Source organism: Panicum virgatum, chromosome 2K, assembly GCF_016808335.1.
Source record: "Panicum virgatum strain AP13 chromosome 2K, P.virgatum_v5, whole genome shotgun sequence".
NCBI classification, from domain to species: Eukaryota; Viridiplantae; Streptophyta; class Magnoliopsida; order Poales; family Poaceae; genus Panicum; species Panicum virgatum.
This window is the reverse complement of record NC_053137.1, coordinates 1292244-1317325: the sequence shown is the minus strand read 5'-3', so window position 1 is coordinate 1317325 and position 25082 is coordinate 1292244. Positions and strand designations below refer to the sequence as shown.

Sequence of the window (25082 nt, the reverse complement as noted above, 5' to 3'; positions counted from 1 at the left end):
GGAATTCTCTTTTGTATTGCTATGTGTAAGGAAATAGCTCCATTAGATCATTATTGTGATTTTCGGTGATTTAGTGACAACATAGCCAAAGGGACTAACAAGTTTGTGAGCTCATGCTTGTAGAATTATCTAGGTTATGACAACTGAGATGAATCGGATAAGTGATAGCTATTGATTGTCGTTAAATACCGAAATCGTCTGGCAACTATATCAGACCCGGGGCCACATGATAGCTTATGTGGTACATGTTTATCACATACCCTGACGTCATGTAAAGTACTCGGGTACATTTCCTAGGCTCTATCAATAGAAGAGAGGGCAAGGGCCCCTCAAAATCATTCACAATCTCAGACAATACAAACCACTACACAGGACGTATGGTATTACGCAACACGCAAGCCAAACTTACACAGGACGTATGGTATTACGCAACACGCAAGCCAAACTTGTTTAAACCTTATGTTGCTTGCGCCATCATTGTGGTCCTGATCTCGACGATTCCCTACTTACAATCTACTATATATGCTGCTGAAGTGACACTAGCATACCAGAGATATGGAACCTACAACATAATTAAAGATGAGTGCACAAATTTCCAATTGAGGCAAGAGCTTAGTATTCCAGTTTCTAATGACATTCGGATATCCCACTTTGAAGAACTCACTGTTACTTTTATGTTACTAATAACTGAAACATTACTCATGCTGAAAATTGGAAAAAAAAAAGAAATTAAAGATGGATCAATTCTGTACCTGGAGTGCAGAAGCTCATGTAGGGGACAACAAGATGATTGAAGCCATGGCTCTCTCCTACCTTGTCGACCCTGCCAGACTTGAGATCAAACGAGAAAAACGCAGCAGCTGTCCTTACGAAAATGACCCCACCGGCTCCATTATCTGCAAACCCAGCGACCAGAGCCCCTGAAAGCCTGTGAATGGGGAGTAGCGTATCGAGCTCAATGACCCTGCTCTGTGTCCATCCTGCATCTCCATTGGGACCCTGCTCTCTCGACCACATGCAGAGCCTGGACTCGGGCACAGTGGCGAGGCCCAGCCTGCCATCCTCCGTAGCCATGAGCACAGTGCCTCTAGCTGGTACAGGGATCGCAGACATCTCCTGTGTCAGCAGATCATACTTGAGGATTCCCTGGTGGCTGTCATACATGAAGTAGAGCGAATTCCCCACGAGAGCGGCGACGCTGCCATGATGGAGACCCTGGTGGGGAAGGCGATCATCAAAGAGAGGCTCGCTCCACCCATCAGTCTCGGATGAGTAGACGCAGGAGAATGTCTGTCTGTTGGCAATGAAATTCCCCACGAAGATGACGACGAAAGGGCCGCGGTGGCAGTCGAGATGGTTGCAGCCGCCGCCTGCAGCTGCAGCATGACAGAGCACAGCCGCGTTCCAGCTCCACATGAGCACGCCGTGCAGCGGCGACTCGGGAAGCTGGCGCTGCTCGCCGGTGATGGGATCCCAGACGACGAGGCGATCGTCGTCCCAGGTGCGCGCATGGTGGAGGAGGACGCGGCCGTGGCCCGAGTGGACGGCTCGCCAGCCGCGGCGGCGGCGGTCAGCAATAATAGCATTGGGCGGGCGGAAGGAAGACGATGTGGGGACGAAGCGGGCGGCGGCGGTGGCGTCGAAGCGGGCGCCGAGGGCGCCATCGAAGCGGTTGCAGAGGAAGCCTAGCAGCGGGGGCGAGAGGTGGAGCTCGCGGAACCTGCGGCTGAAGCCGCGGCGAGCGCCGCAGATGATGCGGCACCACTGCTTGCTGACGAGGGCGGCGTGGACGAGGCTCGCGGGGTCGTCCGGCGGGAAGCGAACGAGGACCTCCTCCACGATCTCCTCCGGCAGCGGCGGCGGCGGCGGCATGAGGATCGATCTGCTACTTGGGTGTGGTCAGGTGAAGCGGCTGCGAGACAGACGACAGATAATCTGCTACTTGAAGGGCGGGGAAAGTGGATCGGAGCTCAACAGCTAGCGAACGCGTCGGCTACTGTTACTCGCTCCCATCTTTTGTGAAATGTTTTTTTGACCAACTTTTTTTTGTGAGATGTTTTTTTGCTGGGAAAAAGATAAGCAGCATTATATTAATGGAGTACGTGGAGCATATATGCATGTTGTACAGTATATGTGGGCCCCCCGTGCAAACTCAAAACCTTCAAAAACCTATTTTTGTCCAATATCTTGTGTTCAACTTTTTGTCAAGTACAATTTTATGTTTACAACTGAAAGCACAAGTAATCTTGTCTCTGTGTACTGTGGTTGACATTATTTATAAACAAATCTAATAGTTGTGGCTCTGTGAAGAGCGTATTTATATTCAAACGGTTTACGTATGTCCAATTCAAACAGGAAGTGATGATCAGCTAGCTTGTGGAAACATGCATGCTTAGTAGTACTACTGCTATGAATATGGCCAATGCAAGAAACATACTAATTAATCTTGGCATGGGGGTGCATGAAAGATGAAACGAGTTGTTCAGCAGAGCCCAAAAGGATTGAACATATATAGCCCCTTACAGGGCCTGCAAATCAACAGCACTTTGAATTTATTTCAACAAGTTAAACAAACTAGTAGTATTGTGCACCTCAAAAGACCTCAAAAAAAATCATAGATAGGAGTAATCCTGCTTCAAATGAGATTCAGATAATACGATAATTGGATAATGGAGTAAACTCATTGCCTCCCCGCAAAAGAAAAGGAGAGATAAACTCGATCATTGTTCTTAATTGAGAACGATCCATTAAGAACACGGAGCCATTATTCCCTCTTTCTTTGCCGTCGTCTACTATTGCCCCTCCCTCCAAAAACCTTACTGTCGGATCCATTGTCCGTCTCTGTCTAAAAAACTTGGATCCAAAGGAGCAACACGAACGATCCAAGATCAGAATTCCAGCAATAACAACACGGAGAGCTGTACCGTCACAAACCACGCGCTTATATCTTCAGGTGGTTTCCTTGATGTTTTGTGGAATCACGGAGAGCATGTTCGTACGTTTTACTACGCAGTCTATAAACTTCAGAGCATACTGGGGTCACTAACCAACAGTGGTGATTGCAAATTCGAGTTCCCAATTAAGCACAAAGAGTGAGATCCTGCTTCAATTACCACCATCTTCCAAACGGCCCAAGAGAGCCTGACACTGAGCAGCAAGCTACTAGATTTAATTTAGAGCAAAAAGAGACTGCTAATGTTATGGTTGGTAAAGTCTACGAACGCAGGAGGCGCGTCGCTAGTGGCTAGATGCAGCGTGCATGACGCGCTGCGTTGTTGGCGTTTGTTGCTCGCGTTTGTTACTCGTTCCCTAGATTCTAGGAAGTGCTAGGCTTCAAGTTTGTTAAGATATTTTGTATAAGAACCATCATCCAAGGAATGAGGAGGGCAGCCAGAGATAGAGTTATCTCTTCTCCCTGGCGTCTTGCGTCCGCTCTCCACGTTCCAGCAGTCTCGCCGCCGGCCGTCAGGACGGCGTCGAGCGCTCGTTCCCGCCGCGCGCCTAAACCACGTCCACCTCCCAGCCATTCATACTTCCTCCATAACACCCACAACACTCTGGTATCAGGGATGTCAGACATCGTTCCTGGCGTCTCCACCGCGCCGTCCCTACCCATGTCCATCGCACCAACTCCTTCCGCCGCGCCGAGCACCGCCATCTCCACAGCGTCCGTTCTTCCGGCTACGGCCACGGAGTCAAGCGCTCTCGACACTCTGACGACGGCCATCTACGGGCTTCAGCGCCAGATGGGATCCTTCGCAACTCGTTTGTCATCCATAGAAGGTCGCGGGTCCCCATCTGCTGCGGGATCTTCGTTTGCACCCCAGCTGTCGCCTTTCGGAATGCCGGGATACGGCGCGCCGCCGCAGCCGGTACCTTCCACGGCGTCGCCCATCGTGCATACCACCGCTGCCTCCCATCCACTACCCATCCACCAGATCAACTTTCCACACTCGCCCTCGCCGATCCCGAACCTGAACGGGCCGCCGCACTCGCTTCCGTCGTCGACGCCGCCGTTTGAAGCCATGGAGACCGCCGACAATCTGGAGGTGCCGCGCTTCCACAAACTCACGTTCCCGACGTTCGACGGCAAGACCGACCCCTTGGGTTGGTTGAACAAGTGCGAGCAATTCTTCCGCGGTCAGCACACCCATGAGAACACTAAGGTTTGGCTCGCCTCGTTCCATTTGACGGATGGCGCCCAGCAGTGGTACGACATGCTCGAGCGCGATGCGGGAGGTGTCCACAACATTCCGTGGCCGACCTTTCGCGCTCTATGTCAGCAGCGCTTTGGGCCGGCCCTGGGAACAAACCACCTCTCTGACCTGGCGTGCCTTCCGTTTCCGGGCACCGTCGACGGCTTCATCGACGCGTTCCAGCAGCGCTTGGCTCACGCCGGGTCCCTCACCCAGGAACAACAAGTGCAGCTATTCTCCGGGGGCCTCCCCGACCACATCAGGGTCGACGTGGAGCTGCAGATGCCACAGGACCTTCAGCACACCATGTGCCTAGCGCGCGCATATGAGCGTCGTGCCGCGGCCGCGGTCACCGCTCCGGCGTTCCGGCGCGTTCCGGCCCGCCCTCACCATCCGGCCGCGGGCGCAAACCCGGCATCCACTTCTGCGGCCACCGCGGCGCCGGCGCCCGTGCCGCCGCCCCCACCCAGGCCGTTCCGTCGCCTCACGCCAACGGAGATGGCGGACCGCCGGCGTCAAGGCCTGTGCTATAACTGCGATGAGCAGTATGCGCGCGGCCATAAGTGCCAGCGCCTCTTCTACCTCGAAGTCTCGGACTTCGTTGACGACGACGAGCCCCCGCAAGACGCCACCCCGACTGCGCCAGAGGAGCCCCTAATTTCATTGCACACCATTGCCGGGATCCGCACCGCGGACACGATGCGTGTGCGTGTGTCGGTGGGCAACTACGTGATGACGGCGCTCCTGGACACCGGCTCGGCCCACAACTTCATCAGCCCCGCAGCGGCCGTGCGGGCGGGTCTCCGCTTTGGCGACAGTGCGGGCATGACCGTGATCGTGGCCAACGGCGACCGAGTGCCGTGCGCCGGCCTCACGCGCGACGTCGACATCCGGATTGTTGACGAGCACTTCTCCATCGACTGCTACACCATTCCGTTGGATTGCTACGACATGGTCATTGGCGTTCGTTGGCTGCGAACTCTGGGACCCATCCTCTGGGACTTTGACGACATGTGCTTGGCATTCTGGCGCCACGGCCGTCGCGTCCTCTGGCACGGACTGGATTCGTCCTGGACGTCTTCAGCAGCCGCCAGTCGCCTCCATGGCGTTCGTGCTGCCGAGCCGGATCTCCTGGCGCTGCTCCTCGATGACTACAATGACCTCTTCGCCGAGCAGACGGGTCTACCGCCGCCGCGACACTGTGACCACCGGATACATCTCGTTCCTGGTACTCCTCCGGTGTCCGTTCGGCCATATCGCTACCCGCAGCTCCAGAAGGATGAACTGGAGAAGCAATGCGCCGCCATGCTCGCTCAAGGCATCATCCGACCGAGCGTGTCTCCATTCTCAGCCCCTGTTCTCCTGGTCAAGAAGCAGGATGGCTCGTGGCACTTTTGCGTGGACTATCGCGCGCTCAATGACCGAACAGTCAAGGACAAATTTCCCATTCTGGTCGTGGATGAACTCATTGATGAACTCCATGGCGCTCGCTTCTTCACGAAGCTGGACCTCCGCGCTGGTTACCATCAAGTGCGCGTGCACCCGGCCGACATCGAGAAGACGGCCTTCAGAATGCACCAAGGCCATTTCGAGTTTTTGGTCATGCCGTTCGGCTTGTCCAACGCCCCGGCGACGTTCCAGCGCCTCATGAACACCGTGCTGCATCCGTTCCTCAGGAGGTGCGTTCTAGTCTTTTTTGACGTCATTCTAATCTATAGCCGTTCCTGGAGTGAACACCTACAGCACCTGCGCGCCGTTTTTGACACGCTGCGGTCACACCACCTCAAGGTGAAGCGCTCCAAGTGCGCCTTCGCAACTTCATCAGTGCCCTATCTCGGCCACGTGATCTCGGCTGACGGTGTGGCCATGGATAGCGACAAGGTGGCCGCGGTGACCTCCTGGCCGCAGCCGCGCTCCGTCCGCTCCCTGCGCGGCTTCCTGGGCTTGGCCGGCTACTACCGGCGCTTCATCAAGGACTTCGGCAACCTGGCGGCACCGCTAACGCAGCTCCTCAAGAAGGACGCGTTTCTGTGGACCGACGCAGCCGCGACCGCATTCGACGCCCTCAAGCGCGCTCTGTCCACGGCACCAGTTCTGCACATGCCGGACTCCGCCCAGTCGTTCATGGTCGACTGCGATGCTTCGGGCACGGGGTTCGGTGCGGTACTACATCAAGGCGCTGGTCCCCTAGCCTTCTACAGCAAGCCGTTCGTGCCGCGCCACCTCAAGATTGCGGCCTACGAGCGTGAACTTATCGGCCTGGTCCAGGCCATCCGCCATTGGAGGCCCTACTTGTGGGGCAGGCCGTTTGTCATCCGTACTGATCATTACGCCCTCAAGTTCATGCTCGATCAACATCTATCTACGGTCCCGCAGCACCAATGGATCAGCAAACTTTTCGGTTTCGACTTCTCCGTCGAGTACCGACCCGGGCGCATGAACACCATCGCCGACGCCCTTTCCAGGATGGAGGTCGGCCAGCCCGAGCTCGCGGCGCTCTCGGGTCCGACGTTCAGCTTCTACAACGACCTTCGCGCCGAGCTGGAGAATGACGCCGACCTACGCAGCCTCCGCGACACCATCACCGAGACCCGTGGCGCCCCATGGCGAGTCGACGAGGGCCTCATCCTCTGCGGCCGGCGCGTCTTCATCCCAGCGACGTCGTCCACGCTGGCCACTGTGCTCCAGCTCGCCCACACCAACGCCCATGAGGGAATTCAGAAGATGCTGCACCGACTCCGTGCAGACTTCGTCGTCGACGGCGACCACCGGCTGGTCCGTGAGTATGTCCGGGCCTGCTCTATCTGCCAGCGCAACAAGACAGAATCATTACATCCTGCGGGCCTCCTACAACCACTCGACGTCCCAGCGCTGGTGTGGTCGGACATCTCCATGGACTTCGTGGAAGGCCTCCCCAAGGTACATGGCAAGAGCGTCATCCTCACCGTCGTGGATCGCCTGTCCAAGTATGCCCATTTCATCGCCCTCGGCCACCCTTACACGGCTGCTTCAGTGGCACGGGCTTTCTTCTCCGAAGTGGTGCGCCTCCATGGGTTTCCCTCCTCGATCGTCAGTGATCGTGATCCGGTGTTCACGGGTCATGTGTGGCGCGATCTGTTCAAGTGCGCGGGCGTCCAGCTGCGGATGAGCACGGCCTTCCACCCGCAGACAGATGGACAGTCGGAGGCTGTCAACAAGACGATAGCCATGTATTTGCGCTGCATCACCGGCGACCGACCCCGCGCGTGGCTCGACTGGCTTCCGTGGGCGGAGTTCTGCTACAACACCGCCTACCACTCCGCACTGCGTACGACTCCGTTTCAGGTGGTCTACGGCCGTCCACCTCCTGCGCTTCTTCAGTATACGGCGCACTCGGCGCAGACTTCGACGGTGGACACGCTCCTGCAGGACCGCGACGCCTTTATCACCGAGGTCCGGGAACGCCTACAGCAAGCACAGGAGTACGCCAAGCGCCACTACGACACCAACCACCGGGACCTGACTTTCGACGTCGGGGACTGGGTGTGGCATCGGCTGCTCCATCGGCCGGCTCAGTCACTGGTTCCGGGACGCCGGAGCAAGCTTAGCCCGCGCTATGCCGGTCCGTACCAGGTACTGGAACGTGTGGGCGATGTGGCGTATCGTCTTCGACTGCCGGAGGGGGCGTGCATACACGACGTCTTCCATGTCGGCGTTCTGAAGCCCTTCCATGGAACACCGCCTACATCGACTCCGGCTCTTCCTCCTCTGCAGCATGGTCGTCCTCTTCAGGCGCCGGAGAAGGTGCTGCGCGCCAAGCTTCGCCGTGGCGTGTGGTTCATCCTCGTTCAGTGGACAGGTCTGCCGTCGGCTGAGGCTACGTGGGAGCCATTGGCGGCCTTCCATGAAGCGCATCCTACGTTCCAGCTCGAGGACGAGCTGTTTGTCGACGGCGGGAGAGATGTTATGGTTGGTAAAGTCTACGAACGCAGGAGGCGCGTCGCTAGTGGCTAGATGCAGCGTGCATGGCGCGCTGCGTTGTTGGCGTTTGTTGCTCGCGTTTGTTACTCGTTCCCTAGATTCTAGGAAGTGCTAGGCTTCAAGTTTGTTAAGATATTTTGTATAAGAACCATCATCCAAGGAATGAGGAGGGCAGCCAGAGATAGAGTTATCTCTTCTCCCTGGCGTCTTGCGTCCGCTCTCCACGTTCCAGCAGTCTCGCCGCCGGCCGTCAGGATGGCGTCCAGGACGGCGTCGAGCGCTCGTTCCCGCCGCGCGCCTAAACCACGTCCACCTCCCAGCCATTCATACTTCCTCCGTAACACCCACAACAGCTAACGAGTACATGATTCCTGACACCAACGATCCATAGAGCATTTAGGACTGCGGGAAAAAAAACAGCAGCAAAATCATCCCAACACAAACCAAGCGCCTATTGTAGTAATTTCCTTCTTCATTTAGAAGACCTTGCAGCCTGGCTCTCGGTCGGACCTACAGCAGCTTGAGTTCTTCATGCACCAGACGCATCCGCACTTGGTTCCACTGCAACAGAGGCCACTTGCAGTGCTGTAGAAACACACAAATTTGAAATTTATGTCAGCTAATTGTGGAATTGATCTACCCCGAATGAACATTTAATTGTTACCCATCAACTGTAGCAACCAACAAATTGTTACTAATGAGTATGCAAACCACACTATCAATCAATTAACCGACGTGTACTTGCACAAAATCTTTGAGAAGCTAGACTGAAGCTTGAGCCAAATCTGGTGTGCTTGGAGAAATTCAGTATCCAGGGGAGTTGTTGATACACAAAATATTCTATAGATGGAAGTCCTCAATAATTGCTTTTAAGGCTTAGATTTGCCATGTTAAGTGATCAGCAGCACAATTAATAAATAAACAAAACTCAACATATAAGGAATACAGGCAGTTCATACACTTGCATTTTTCAAGAACAGGTTATCAATTCATAAAGTTGAAGTTGATGAGACCGAACTGAACAATGGCAATTGTTTCAAATTTCAGGTCAAGATTCAGAATTCATAACCTCTGAACAAATGTGCCATTCTATGCTAGAAGAGAATTAATAAAATGTTAAACAACACAGTGCTTGTTCAGTAAATAGGATTCTGCATATGCATCCAATTTTAAGGCACATGATTAAGTAATCCCGTTTTTACATGAGATTGAAATAACACACTTGGATAAACTCATTGTTCTTCCCTGCTAAAAAGGAAACAGAGAAACTCATCATTGCCCTTAGGCGCATGTGCAGTCAGCTATATTTTCATGTTACTGAAATATTACTTCGCTCTACACATGCATGGGAAGGAAAAAAAAAAGTAAACGTTGATCAAATCTGTACCTGGAGCGCAGAAGCTCGTGTAGGGAACAACAATGGTATTGAAGGCGGGGACATATCTAGTGCAAACCATAACTTCGTGAAAATCCGTGCAAATTATGGCAAAAAAGTCGTCTAAATTCACAAAAAAATCACACATCTAGATGATATGATGATACACAACTTTGTAAAATATCCTGTCCAAACACGACTTCGTCTGTGAGATATAAAAAGAACAAATTTCAAGCCAGGAAGTTGTCCAGATGATTTGTTAAAAATTTGTTATTTTTATATCTCACAAATAAAGTCGAGTTTGGACAAGATATTGTATAAGGTTGTGTATCATCATATCATCTATATGTGTGATTTTTTGGTGAATTTAGACGACTTTTTAGCTGTGGTTTGCACGAGTTTTCACGAAGTTGTGGTTTGCACTAGATTAGATATGTTCCCATTGAAGGCACGGCTGTCCCCTGCCCTCTTGCATCTTCCAGACTTGAGATCGAAAGTAAAAAATGACCCCGTCAGCCCAAGTCCGTATGAAAATGACTCCAACTCCATTCCCAGAGAAGCCAGCCACCTGAGCTCTGGATGAGAGGGCATGAGCCGGGAGCAGCGTACCAAGCTCAACGACACTGTTCTGTACCCATCTTTCACCTTCATCCGGACCGTGCTCCCTTGACCACAGGTAGAGCCGGCTGGACCTATCCGCGACGGCGAATCCCAGCCTTCTTCCATCCTCCGTAGCCATCAGCACAGTTTTATGCGGGGTGGCTGCATCTGGTAGGTGGATCCAAGACATCTCCCTTGCTCAAAATAGCAGCAGGTATCAATGTCGGATGGGAGCTCAGCGTAGATGGGAGTGCTCCACTCATCAGTCTCGGATGAGTAGACACGGGAGAAGGTTTGTCCCTCATAGTCAGTCCCCACCAGGACGACGAGGAAGGGGCCGTAGCGGCAGTCAAGATGGTCGCAGCCGCCGCCGGCCGCGGCACAGAGCACGGCGGCGTTCCAGCTCAGAGTGGAACGGTATGGGTACAGTGGGGGCAGCTCCTGCTCCTCGTCCGTGACGGGATCCCAGACAAAGAGCTTGCACCCGAACGCATGGTGGAGGAGGACGCGCCCGTGGGCTGAGCTGACTGCTCGCCGCCGCTGCCAGAGGCGGTCGGCGCCGGGCGGGCGGAAGGGGGATGTGGGGACGAAGCGGCTGGAGGTGGAATTGAATTGGTTGCAGATGAATCCTAACAGTGGTGGCGAGCGGTGGAACTCACGTAACCGGCGGCGGAACCCGCGGCCGGAGATGAGGCGGCACCACCGCTTGCTGACGAGCGCGGCGCGGACGAGGCTCGCGGGGTCGTCGGGCGGGAAGCGGGGCAGCACCTCCTCTACGAGCTCCTCCAGTCCATCAGTGTCGGCGGACGGGTGGACGGACTCGTGGGGAGCGGGAGCCCCAGCCCCGGCGGCGGCAGAGGGCGCGAGGCCGGTGAAGGGAAGCTCTGGCTGGTGGGGCCAGGGACAGTGAGAGCTGCTGGAATCCGAAAAGTCAAGGAGACTGCTCAGCTCTTGGCGTGCATCATCCGTTTGGAATTGGAATTCTCCTTTTCAAGAAAGGTTTGTTTCTCAGATTTACTCCTTTTAAGGTGGCTTAGATTTTATATTTGCGTAAGCCATCAGTGTTGATCTGCATATGTTGTGTCCGCCGATGTTTTTATTTTTATTCTTTTTCTTTTTTTCTATTTTTGCAATGCAAATGCATTTTTTTATGTGTAACTAATTTGTTCGTAATGCCAAAACATTTGTTCATTTTGTAGACTAAATTGTTCCATGATGTTAATTTATTTTTTCGTGATTTCATATTTTATTATTTATCATATACAGTTAAATATTCGTGATGTGTAATATTTTGTTCGTTGCATTATTATTTGTTCGTCATGTTTAACTTTTTTTGTAGAAAATAATTATTTATTCGTGTTGTTAAAATATGTGTTCCTGTAAGTAAAACAGGTGATTTACAGGAATGCAATATCTATGTCACTTGATGAGAAGACAGATCCTTGTTTTCTTAATGTTATCACCATCAATAGGAGTATATTTCAAAAAATGCAAAATAGATAAAATCGTTCTTGAACTTTTGACAAAGCGTCAAGTTCGTCTCTGTACTTCCAACTATAGTTCTCAGCTTCGGTTACCTTCATCCAAACTGCTATCAGTAAGGCCGTGAAATCATCTAACACACAATAGGAAAAGACCTCTCGCTCCTCCTTCCAACGCCTCTTCTCCTGCTGTTAAAAAAAACGCAGGCTGCGCAGCGACGACTCTCATAATGGCTTTAGTTTAAACATAAGATGTGTGCTTTATTATCTGGTACGTTGAACATGAGATATGTATTTTATTATCTGATACTTTGAACATGAGACATGTAGCGTCTTTCGATTTGTAATGGCTTTTTATTGTTTTGGCGAAAGTAATGGCTTTTATTTGATTATGAGATATTTGTTTTACTATCTGCTAATTTGTAATGGATGCGGCCCTGCGTACAGATTATGTGATGAAATAGAAAAAATATGTTAACATGTACATGTATGCTTTCTCAAAAGAGATTAAAAATTGTCATTTACAGCATGGAGGCGTTGCGCAGCCTGCGGGGGTTCTTTTTTTTTTAAATAACAGCAAGGGAAGGGGCGCTGGAAGGAGCAGCAAGGGATCTTTTCCTATTGCACGTTAGATGATTTCACGGTGTTGCTTATGGCAGTTTAGATGAAGAATGTAATTGAAGCTGAAAACCATAGTTCGAGGCTAAATTGCCCCAAACAAAAGTACAGGGACGAACTTGATCCTTTGCTAGGAGTTTAGGGACGATTTTGCCCATTTTTCCTTTCAAAAACTCAGATGTTCATAAATGATAGCTATATTTGCTATTGGTATGGACCGCGGCAATAAATAGCACTAGTAATGAGTTCTTAGTTCAAACATTGGAGGACCGATAAAAAAATATGTTGTATTTATTATATGATAAGTAAGGTTATTTTCCTTGATCATTGTGTCAAGGTGAAATATAGCTATCAAAATAGAATGGAGAAAGTATATTACCAAAAAAATAGCACATATAGTATACAGTAATGCTTTGATGGATCTTGGTGAATCTGAATCGACCATGATTATGACCCCTTACCCAAGACAATTTGATTATAGCAAGTTCACTTGTTATTTCAAAAAATAAAGCAAGTTCACATGCAAACCGATGTCGTGAATCTGTCATTTTCTTTTTCTGGTACATGTAGTCCTATGTGTTCTTCTCCTTGAACACAAGAACATGGTCTCAGTTTGTGGGCGGTTAGTTGTGTAAGATATCGGATTGATTTTCAGGAAACAGAAGGGAGTATGTGTGGAAACGACTTGTGAAAACGATTTGAATTCTAAAATTTCTTCTATAACTAAAGTGTAGTTTTTCAATTTTTGATCAAATTTATATTGAACAACTTTTCATTTCAACGCGACTTATGTTCAAATTGTACATATAATGTTGCCCGTGTAAAAGTAAGGGGTGGAACGGGTTGTGATTTGATTTAAATTAATCCGAGGGTTTTTATAAAAAAATCCAGATAGAGGAGGTATCTTGATTTTGTGAAAACATAAGATTTTCTTTGCAAATTCCTTGAATTGGGAAGGTTGGACTGCTGATTGATTTTGAAAAAAAAATGAGATTTTTCACGAATTAACTAAAAGAGAAGACCGCTCTACGGGTTGATTTAGCTAAAGATAGAAAACTTTTTTTAAAATGACTGGGAATCATACTGTTTGGGCCATCTGCACGTCCGATCGGACGGCAGCGGTAAGACCGCGACCTGGCCACGCTGTCCGGCCAAGCTTTTGGTGCCGGATTCGTATAACAGATTAAACACCGGAGTACTCCTCCATTAAAAGAAACATATTCCAGTACCTGAATTCCGGAGCATATGGAAGCAAATCTTTTTCTAAAATATTTATAAAATATTAATTCGACGAACTTAACTATAGATCTTTTTCGAATATAAAACAAAAGAGGAAGATGTTGAAAAAAGTGGCAAAATTTTCTCCGTATAGCACCATCAAAGCTGGCAACGGATGATTGCCAAAATACTCTGAGGCAAGCAGTATCTAGTAGCCAAAATATAGCATCGTCTACCAGTGGCGGAAGCAGATTTTCAACTTAGGAGGGGCTGGGTTCTTCTTCCTCTCTATCTCCACTCATTTCTTCACCTTTTTTCTTTTCTCTCTCATATTTTTCCTTTGATTTCAATGGAAGTTTGGGCAGTAGGGGGGCTAGAGCCCCCCTAGCCCCCCTGTAAATCCGCCCCTGTCGTCTACGTCTACAACATGTGGGTCGGTCTTACACCTACCGTAGTCACACAGACGCTGCTGTTTCGGCAACGCGATGGCATTTTGTAAAACAATTTGGAAGCAGGCAATTTCCAAAAAGAAAAAAAAATAGAAACAGGCCGACCCAGCAACAGGCCTGCTTCAGCCCAATCAATGTCCATCCCCAGGGGCAAATCCGACATTTCCACCCCTGCCCCGACCCGGACTCGGAGTCCAAACCCAACCGCCTCGGCCGCGTGGGGTCCACGCCACGTGGCCTCCTCTTCGAGTCCAACTCGGAGTCCGACCGCGACACGGAAAGCGAACCGCCGCTATAAACCGCCTCGCCTCGCCCCGCCGCGTGCATTCCATACCGCTCGCCGCCGGCCTCCGACTCCGACGACCAGCACGATGGCGCCGCGGCCCCCCATGTTCCACGCCCCGCTCGCGACGTCGCCGGCGCCGGCCTTCGACTCGCACCCCTCCGACCTGGTGCTCGTCAGGTCCTACCTCCGGCCCTGGGTCGCGCAGGGCGTCCGGCCGCCCGGCGCCTTCGTGCACGCGGCGGACCTCTACGCCGCCGAGCCCGGCGAGCTCGCGCGGCGGTACCGCGCCGCCGTGGCGCGGGACGGCGAGCGCGCGTGGTACTTCCTCTCGCCGCTCCGCACCAAGAGCCCCCGCGGGCGCCGCAAGGCGCGCACCGTCGCCGGCGGCGCCGGGTGGTGGCACGGCGAGGCGGGGCCCCGCCCCGTGCTCGACCCGCTCGACGGCCGTCGGAAGGTCGGCCACCGCCAGAGCTTCTCCTTCATGCGGCGGGGCCCCGACGGCGCGCCCGTCCGGACCGGCTGGATCATGGTGGAGCTCCGCCTCCACGACGAGGACGACGGCGACGGCGACGGCGCGGCCGGGATCGGGGACCAGCTCGAGGGGCTCGTCCTGTGCAAGGTGTACCGCAGCCCGCGCCACCCGGGGCACGCGGACGGCGACGACCTGGAGGAGTCTTGCGGGGCCGCGGCGGCGCCCGCGCCGGCTGGGCGCCATAGCAACGTCGTCACGGAGGACGACGGGAGCTCCGACTCGCCGCTTCTCACGGCGGACGACGAGACCTCTGGCGCGGCCGCGGCGACGGTTCTTGGGCCCAAGGAGAAGACGGCGGACGACGGGAACGAGACCTCTGGCGCGACCACGGCCGCGGCGCGTGGGGACGAGGAGGAAAAGAAGGCGGCGGACGACGAGGACTCGTCGGCATCGACGCCTGAGCGCAAGAGGGCCAAGACGGCGGACGACGAGACCGCCGGCGCGGCGCCGGAGCGCAAGAGGATGGCTGGCGCCTTGGCGACGCAGCAGCTGCACTGCCCTCAGTGCGGATTCCACCTCGGCGCGTTGCAGGCGGTCGTATCCCCGGCCAAATCCAAATCGGAGACAGAGACGGGGATTGAGATTCGGAGATTCAGAGATCCCAAGCAAGCATGAGCCATGGCCCATGGCCGGGAGCAAGTCCAAATCCTCCTGCCTCCTCTGTGAAAAGATGCATTGGCACTGAGCTTCATTGCAATTGCAGATGGCAATAGCCATTGTAAACATCTACAGCATCCACAGTATATCTGTTACTTGTGCAACTCCTCAACATGTAGGGAGGTTCAGTTGAATAAATAGGATAGTTTAGGATGGCTGATTTCAGATCCAGGGGTATTTTGTTAATCTGCAACTCCTCAGCATGAACCTGATATGCTAGAATTCATTCATTTTTTTAAACAAAAGCAAAGAGCAAGCATGAATCTGTACATGGAATTCTCGGAAAAATTAAATTCACCGAAACATTTGACTTTCATAGTTCAGAGAATTTAATTCTTTTCCCCCCAAGAACAGGCTCTGAGTCTGATCATTGATGAAGTGAAATGAATGCTTGCAATTGTTTCGATTACTCTACTTAGTGGAAAGAAGGTGTTCAGCAATTGTGACATGATAGATGGAAGCCTTGCTTCTATCAGCTGAACTTGAAAACTTGTATAGTGTCAAACTGTCAATGTTCATGAATTCAGTGTCAGTGGTCATGTTAGACAATCAGCAGTAAATTCTCCATGTTAGACAATCAGCAGCAAACTACGACTTACGTTGAGGCACTTCAGAACTTCAGATATACTAATGCATTATTATCCAAACGATCTCCAAATTCTGAACATTGATGAACAGAACTGAATGTTGGCAACTGTTGGTCAGGTGCACAGGTGTTTGGTGCAGAGGAAGGAGATTCAGCATATGGTTATCTCGTTTTCTGAAACTGAACCTTTAGCTATTGCTTTTCAGTTCCAAAGATGTACTAAGAATGGCCAAATCTATTGCTTGGGCAATCTTATTGACATCAAACTGAATGTCTGAAACTGGCTGAAGTACAGAGCCATCTTTTTCAGGAAGGGCTCCATACTCTATTTGTGTTCTAGGGAGTCAGGTCCGGACAGAGACGCTCGATGGTCATCAGTGGTCATGACGTAGAACCATTGAGCTCAGGGTGCTGATCCCTCCTTCTCACCTTGTTTTGTGGGCTTTGCGTCTGGTGTTAAAGTCCTTTTTGCGAGGGCGTTTAGTATGGATCTGAAGTCTGACCAGGTGAGGAAGGTACATGAGGGCGGTGGCAGTTCACAATAAAATCTGATATTGACTGTGCGTCATTATGTTGGGCGCATGACGAGTTCGCGTGATCTTCATTAGTAGGGCAGTTCACAAGAAAATTAGAAAAAAAATCATCGCTATTTAGTTTGTTTATTCAGCGAATTTTTCCAGTAAAATACTAGTTGGTTTGCAAAACCACCTGAAACCATCTTAAACCGGCTTGAGCAGCCCAAGTTGAAACCATGTAAGTACGAATTTTCAGGAAGTGTGATCATCTCATACAAATAAACCACATGGATGAAAAAGACAAATTATATTAGAGGGTAATTTGAACCAAAGTGCATAGTTTGGGGATAAAATCAACCAAACAATAGATTATGGGTTATCCAAACTTTGGCTATAGTTTAGGGGAGTAATTTAGATTTTTTTTTCTAGAAAAGAAAAAAGAGTAAATAAAAGTGTTGTTTTAGGTTTATAGCTACTGGCGTTGTAACTTCAGGATTCTATCTATCTATCTATCTATCTATCTATATATATGGAATCTTTGTACGTATAACAAACTAAGTGATGCAAAGTCCCAGAGGCCAGAGGATCGGATCGGACGACCGCCGTGTCGAACTCGAACCCATGGCGATGGCGGCGCTGATGGACGAGCTCATCGAAGAGGTCTTCCTCCGCCTGCCGGCGGCCGAGCCGGCGTGCCTGGCCCGCGCCGCCCTCGTCTGCAAGCGCTGGCGCAGCACCATCTCCGACGCCGGCTTCCGTCGCAGGTTCCGCGAGTTCCACCGCGCGCCGCCGACCGTAGCCGCCGTCTACAACGACGTCGACGGCGACGCCTACGTCGCCCGCTTCAGGCCGTGCGCCGCCGGCTCCTTCCCGCCCCGCGCCGACCGCCGCGGCTCGGCCGTGCTCGACTGCCGCCACGGCCGCGTGCTCCTCCGCGGCATGCCTCCGGTCGGCGAGGATCTGCGGCACGCGTACGTGTCCGTCCTCGACGTCTGGGATCCCGTCACGGACGAGCAATGGGAGGTGCCCCTGCCGCCATTACTGTACCCTAACATGTTGTATGACCTGCTGGTGCTCTGCGCCGCCGCCGCCACCGGCGGCACCTGCGACCACCTCGACTGCCGTGGCGGGCCCTTCCTCGTCGTCATTGCGGGCATCGATGACAAGCACGACATGTTCGTCTACACCTACTCGTCGGAGGCCGCGGCATGGAGCGAGGCATCATCGATCCACCTCGGCACCGCGCTGGGTCGTCCCTACGACATGCTCAGGCCCAGCCTCGTCGCCGGTGATGCGATCTACTTCTTCCATGGGAATGGTCACAGGATCCTCAAGTACGACCTGGGTGGCGGTCATGCCCTGTCTGTGATCAAACCGCCATTACCGTCGTCGTCCTTGCGCGCTCGAGGGAAGGTGGCCCTCGTGGAGGCCAAGGATGGCGGGCTCGCCGTCGCGAATGTGGAGGGCTACTACCTCCACGTCTGGTCATGGCGGCCTGCTGCTGCTGCTGCTGGTCCTAATGGCGGCGTCCAGCGATGGGTCAAGGACCAGGTCATCAAGCTGGATGCGGTGGAATCCATTGCCACCGGTGACTTGGAGGTGCTTGGTTTTGGGGAAGGCACCGACATCATCATCATAAGCGCAGCAAATGCTGGCATCTTCGTTGTTTGGCGAAAGTCCGGACGGGTAACGAGGGTGGGCGAGAAGACGTCCGTCGTCTCCGCAAATTTCCCCGCAAATTACAGGGTACCAACGTATTGTTACCAAAGCTTCTACACTCCCGGTATGAGCTAGCTAGCTTCATACACATTATTTATCTATAATATGCTTCAATTCCGTAGTTGTTTTAAAAATTTGTCAATGATTACTGATGATGACAAATAATACAACCTCCCCATGCTAACACAAAAGGATACTTGTGTGATTTATAAGGATCAATTTTATTTTAGCTAAAAGAATGCAATCTTGTACCTCCCATCCAACTAACATTATATATTTTGTTCGAGTAAAATACTGGACGGTCCACGAAATTATGCTGCAGTGGCACCTAGCTATAGGTCGTTAATTGTCGTTGGTGAAGTAGTCTGGATTGCAGCTTGCAAACTTCTGAAGCAATATACATGCATATGGCTGCAATTTCATTCTCATTTAGCTGATGTTACTTTTAATTTTTGTGTTTTCCACAGCACTGGAGGCACTTCCTAAATCCTAATGAAGGCGAGGGACCACAAGCTAGTCATTCAGGTGCATGAACTACTGAAAAATTGCTGATGTGAGGTCTTTTGACTTCATGGATATGGCTCATGCTTTCTGTATCTTTAATTAGTACAAGGATGACATAGATAGTACTAGCATTTTTTGGTTGAAGGAAGTTTTATTAAAAAAGTTGGGGTCTTTACTCTTTACACAGCCGTATAGCTAGTAGCGGTTGCCAATTCTTGTAGCTTTCTTGGGTTGATCTATCTCTAAGGCGATAACGGCAATGGCATCGTCCTAGCTACTCTCCATTTGCTTTCAGAACACCAGCTTGCAACTTGCAATGAGATTTGGGAATGAATTCGTGTTATCAATACCAGTCGTGTTGATCCCATGTTATATCTGCGAATTTCTTTTCTTTTTTTGTGAACGGTATATCTGCATATTTCTCAAGTTCCAGCTTAGCTTGCTTTCCCTTCTGGCCGGTGTGTTTGCTTAGTAACATTTACTTCCTCCGTCCCATTATAGGTACGCTATATCTAGAAATTACATAATATAAAAACTATGCGTCTAGAAATACCAGCGTGCTTGGGCTCCGGTAGGCGGTGGCACTCTATGATTCCACAAATTCCGTCAAATTTTGAGCAAAACCATGTCAAATAAATACGGATTTGAGCAAAAATATTTAGGGGTGCAAATGGACAACCTTAGGTGCACCTCCAACCCTCTTTAATTCAAAATATTATACTAATTTTTCGAAATAATATTACATTTTAGAAAACTAGTACAATATTTTGTACCAAAGAGGATTCGAGGTACCCCTAAAGGTCACCCATTGGCACCCCTAAAAATATCTGTCTCCTTTAATCCCTTGCGCAGCGCTGGCATATCAAACCCATATTCCAGGCTGTAACAGTAACACCTTGGTTTAGCTCCTTGTTGCATTTAGCCATTTACCAGTCTTTGCTGAACGGCTACACCTCGCACCTGTAAAGCCACAGAGAACTCTACTGCAGTACTCTGGTTAACTGAAAGCGACCCATCTATTCAGAAACTGTTTATAATCCTGTCAAACATGCCTTGACAGTACTGTGATTTGCATAAGACTACAGTGACCTGCAGTATGTGCAGCGAACCTGAGATTCAGATTCAGAGTTTCACTTCACCAAGAGAAACAAAAGAAAAAATGATCGGAAGCCTGCCCATGGATCATGGATGTAGGCACGAAAAAGTACATATGCTGACAGCATTCAGGTTACACACTTAAGCTCTAGGGGAACAGGACAGTCAAAGGTGGTTTTTGCGTTGGTTTCACCCCTCTGCTTCAGTGAGACATCATCCCAACCGATCCACCTGAAGATTTTAAGCTGCAGAAACTGTTAGCCTCCTCCTCCCTCCATCATCCAGGAGTAGTTTGCCTGCAGATAAAGCAGTTAACTGTGAGTTATCAAGTGACAACTGGATTAAACAAACAATCTTCTGCAGGTCCAGCCCACTTTCTGAAAACATGCATTGTTTTGGCCTTAACAAGCATACATCAGCTAGTCCACACATTAATTCTTTTTCCATCTTATAAACCTGTTCAGCTAGTACCCTCAGGTTCCCAGCTCGCAATACCCAATTGCATATGTTGATGACTGACTAGGAGATCAAATAGTGCATGTTAACATAAGTTTTGAAATAACAAAACATTGGGCTATCAAACAAATGAAGAACTTTTAATATTTGAAAATCTGAGCAACCTAGTGTCACTCCCCGTGCACATGAAGTCAATAACCAAGCGAAAAAGAGTCAACCTAACTTCTTAACGTGTGGAATTAACAAGTGTAGTGCTCGGCATTATGTGTGGACTTCATAGAAGAAACCACTGTTCCAGGTTCATAAAAGAAGCCAGGGGGCTCTCAGTTTCCATAAAACATTGCCATCCAAGCAGTGCGATGGACCTCTGCATATGGATTATTCCATTTAATTTTGTTCCACATTATCAAAATTACCCCACAACACCCCATAAACTTGGGCCTTTGCCAACAATCACTCAACAAGACCAGGTGCACAATTCATGATTAGGGAGAAATTTAAAACAAACCATAATTGAGCATGAAAACTTATTGCTTAGTCAACACTTATTCAGTTCAGAGAGCTAATCCATACAAGTGAGAATATGCAGAACATAGGAAATGAGTGACCACATGTATATTCAGTTCCAAGAGGCCATGTTAAGTATGATAATTCAATATGTGCATGAAGAATTTGACAAAATAAACGATATTTTGACCCATATGAGTACCAGTATTCTCACTCAAAATGCTCAGAAGAATGCATAAGTGGTAATAAACCCAGATATCTGTGTTTCTTGGGTTTAGCAGATATATTCCTGGTTCGGCTTAAATTTAGATCAATTGTCAAGATCTTATCATCCATCAACTACATGTATAATAGATGAATGAACTCCTATGAATCAATAACCAGTTTCAAGAACCCACAACAAAAAATAGGTAGGAGTAGCAAAGTTCTACTAGACTTTTGCAGAATCACTGTTTCATATTAGTAAATAAAATGTAGTAATAACTGCAATGAAATGACTACTACAATAGTACAAAGATCAGATAGCTTTGCATAACATGGAAATGTCACTTTTATTCAAGATGCTCATCAGTTTGTTCAGAACACAGGAAAGCTTTCTTGTGAAATAATCTAGCATGCAGACTTGTTTACTGCAACTGAACTATAAGGTTTCGGAGATGCTTGATCAAAGGTTCAAAGTACTTCTTTGGCAATTTTGCTCACATCAAACTCAAACTGAACTAGCTAAAAAAAAACTAAAACTGAACTACAGAGTCATTTTAGGAAAGCAAAGCACATATCATTCAAGGAACCCTGCTAAGCTGATCTTAACAGAAGCTCCAATAAGACCAAACATATGTTCGCAATTAATGAGCAGAAGGAATTTCAAGGCAGCCATAATTGAGCATGAAAACTTACTGCTTGCTCAGCACTTATTTGGTTCACAGAGGAGCTAATCCATACTGATGAAAATCTGCAGAAAAGAGAAAAAGAGTGAATATATGTATATTCAGTCCCAAGTGGACACTTTAAGTACGAAGCAATTGACAGGACAAACGACATTTGGGCACAGATGGGTAACATTATTCTCACTCAAAGTGCTCAACAGAAAGCAAAGTTATACCTGGGGTGTAGAAGCTCGTGTATGGAACGACACCGTGGGCGTGACCATCACCACAGTCCTCCTCCCTCACCTGTCCGGACTCTAGATCAATACTGAACCAAGCATCCTCCGTCCCCACAAAAAAGACCCTGGCGCCATGTGCAAAACCAACATAATCATTTACGATGGCAGCGGCGTCAACTTGAAGCGGTGACAAGAGCTCAATGGATCCTTTTGGTGCCCACGTAGCATCCCCCTCAGGACCTGTCTCCATTGACCAGAGCCAGAGTCTGGACTTCTCCACCCTTGCGAATCCCAACATGCCATCCTCCGACGTCGTGAGCACCGCAAAGTCCGAAACGAAACCGAGAGGCAGGTGAAGCACAGACACGCTCCGCTTGGCCAGATCGTACTCCAGAATGCTGTTGGTCGCATCAATCAGGAAGTAGAGTGCATTCCCCACAAGGGCAGTAGGAACCATCTCGACCCCATAGGTTGTGGAGGGAGCGCCGTAGATCGGCTGGCTCCAGGCGCCAACCTCCGATGAGTAAACGTACACGTGCATACCCTCAGGGTCGGAGTCGTTCAGGAAGACGACGAGGAAGGGCCTGCGGCGGCAGTCGAGGTGGTCGCACTCGCCGTGGGCGGCGCAGACCACCGCCGCGTTCCAGCTGAAAGGCGAGTACGGCAGGGCGAGGCGGGGAAGCTCCCGCAGCTCGTCCGTGACGGGGTCCCAGACCTCGAGGTTGGACCCCCAGGGCGCGGTGGTGAGGAGGACGCGGCCGTGGTGGGCGTCGAGCGCGCGGCGGTCGAGGCGGTCGGCGCGGCGCGGGCGGAAGGCGGTGGCGGGGACGAAGCGGGCGACGAAGTCGTCCTCGTAGTCGGCGTCCTCGTCGCCGACCGTGAGGTTGGCGAAGAAGCCGAGCATGGGGGGCGCGCGGTGGCGCTCGGAGAAGCCGCGGCGGAAGCCGGGAGCGGAGACGATGCGGCACCACCGCCTGCACACGGTGGCGGCGCGGACGAGGCTCCCGGGGTCGTCCGGCGGCAGGCGGAGGAGGATCTCCTCGAGGAGCTCGTCCATCAGCGCCTCCGCCATGCTGCCTGTTTGGCCGGACCCGGACCCGGACCCCGGCGAGCGGCGGCGGGAGGATTTGGGGATCGGGCGGGCGGCGGCGGTGAAGGGAGAAATGCGAAGGCGACAGGGGTGGGGAATTTTTTTTTTCCGTTGGACCGAGCGGGAGGCGGTGGACCTCTTATGTGGGGCCCGGAAGGCAGTGGCACTACACATTTGTAGCCATCGATTCAGAGTTTTAGACATTCAGGTAACACAGAGGCATGGTTAGTTTCAGACATTCGTTTCTTCAAAAGAAAAAAAAAAGTTTCAGACATTCAGGTCATAGAGTTAGCATGGCCAGTGCCATAGACTTCTTTTTTTTTCTTCCTTTTGCGGTTATTAGGCCGATAAGTGTGTGTTCATCTTCTGTTTGAGATGTATGGTTCACAAATCTTGAGAGAATTGGTTAGACCGCCAGGTTGAGGGGGGGGGGGGGGGGGGGGGGCAAACAGCGCGAAGGAGTTCACGGTCTCTTCTGTTGTCAGTTGTCAACATCAATGGCAAATGCATGTCCAGATGTAGAGCGTCAGGCCATTTTCCCCTATCAGAACAAAGCACGGCAGGCGGCACACCAGCAAAGAACGGGGCAACAAAATGAAGCTTGCATACACGTTCATAGTCATTCCATACACGATGCCACTGACAACCATCCTTTCATAGTAGATTTCAATCTTTTCAGTTCCAAGCTGAATCCTCTCGTTCCGGAAATGAAAAACTAAACTGAACAAATCAGATCCATTTTTTTCAGTCAAAAGAACCACAAAATCGGCGACCGTCAGAGAACCATAAACCTCAAACACACTCTTCAATCTTCATAGTCATTATCATCATATATAACCAACTACTGAGGAAGAACAAAAGGTCCGGTCCATAACTGGTGTCTGATCACGGCGGCATAAACGGCAAAGAAATTTAACTACCAACTCTCCAACAGAATACTAATAGACACCCAAAGCATCAGGCCTGCAACATGTCAGCAGCAGATTCAACTTGTTGGATTTGCAAATGGCCATGAACTAGCGTACTTGGGCTCAGGTGTGGTTACTTTCCCTCCGCTGGCAATGGCGATGCCGATACGGTACTGCTAGCAAAACCTGATGAATAGTTGAAGGCATAATTAATTAATTAGTGCCTGACTGCTGGGTAATGTTTACAACACAAGGGGCCGCGCCACAAGCAAATCATCTCGATCGCAGTGAACTTTTTCAAATTTGGGTTTTGGTATTGTAGCACATTTCGTTGGTGAAAAAATTTGAGTTTTGATACTGTAGTACATTTTGTTGTTACTTGACAAATAATGTCAAATCATAAACTAATTAAGCTTAAAAAATTCGTGTCATGTTAATCAGTTAGACTGTGTAATTAGTTATTTTTTTAATTGCATTTAATACTTCATGCATGTGTTTAAAGATTCGATGTGACGAATACTATAGGAATTTTTTTAGAAACTAAACAAAGCCTAAGGCCGGTCTCAGTGGGAGTTTTATGGACACAGATACCTAGACTGAGAACTAGGTAACCGTGCCAGATGAATTTCATGGTGATGAAACTCTCCTCACATCCCATGAAACTCCATCATTCTCTCTCCTTGCCACATCAGCAAAATTGATGATATTTAATGCCATGAAATTCTCCATGAAATCCCCATTGAGACTGGCCTAAGTTTAAAGGGCTCGTGTTTTGTAATGTCAGTTTCAGATTGGCAGATATATAAGAGCCTCTTAATAAAAAATGTGCCCTCTAAACGAAAAGATTGGCAGATAAGATGGCTGATATACGTACGTACCTGCAGCAGAAGCATGGAAGCTCATGAAGGGCAAGGCGCTGTAAAATACTCCAGAATCGCTCACCTTGCTCACCTGCCCTGATTTCAACTCAATCATGAAGGTGCTAGCATCTACCCTCACAAACAGTACACCGACACCCTCAGCAAAACCGATCACCATGGCTCTGCGACAGTCGACGTGGAGCAATCTCTCGAGCTCCACAACCCTGCACTGCACCCACCACCTTGCTACTGCTACTCTTCTTGTTCCCTCATCATCCACCTGCTTCCTGGACCAGAGATGAAGCTTTGTGTCCTTAATGCCGGCGAGCCCCAGCGAAGCACCATCATCCCCTGCCGGCATGAGG

The 25082-nt window shown here is 50.2% G+C and overlaps 3 protein-coding genes across 3 annotated transcripts; all 3 read right to left on the bottom strand.

Annotated features, from left to right (window-relative positions):
* Window positions 1-695: 695 nt before the first annotated feature.
* Window positions 696-1872, bottom strand: LOC120659306. Its single transcript, XM_039937388.1, has 2 exons — window positions 814-1872; window positions 696-704 (listed from the first exon to the last, which is right to left on the bottom strand). The coding sequence occupies exons 1-2, from the start codon at window positions 1870-1872 to the stop codon at window positions 696-698; spliced, it is 1068 nt and encodes a 355-aa protein (XP_039793322.1).
* An 8005-nt stretch (window positions 1873-9877) lies between these two features.
* Window positions 9878-11714, bottom strand: LOC120659287. The gene is made up of 2 exons (XM_039937368.1): window positions 11709-11714; window positions 9878-11019 (listed from the first exon to the last, which is right to left on the bottom strand). Exons 1-2 carry the CDS (start codon window positions 11712-11714, stop codon window positions 10270-10272), a joined length of 756 nt encoding a protein of 251 aa, XP_039793302.1. The 3' UTR covers window positions 9878-10269.
* Window positions 11715-19690: 7976 nt separating this feature from the next.
* Window positions 19691-23060, bottom strand: LOC120660503. Its single transcript, XM_039939052.1, has 3 exons — window positions 21857-23060; window positions 21652-21706; window positions 19691-20087 (listed from the first exon to the last, which is right to left on the bottom strand). Exons 1-2 carry the CDS (start codon window positions 22929-22931, stop codon window positions 21675-21677), a joined length of 1107 nt encoding a protein of 368 aa, XP_039794986.1. The 5' UTR covers window positions 22932-23060; the 3' UTR covers window positions 19691-20087; window positions 21652-21674.
* Window positions 23061-25082: the final 2022 nt, after the last annotated feature.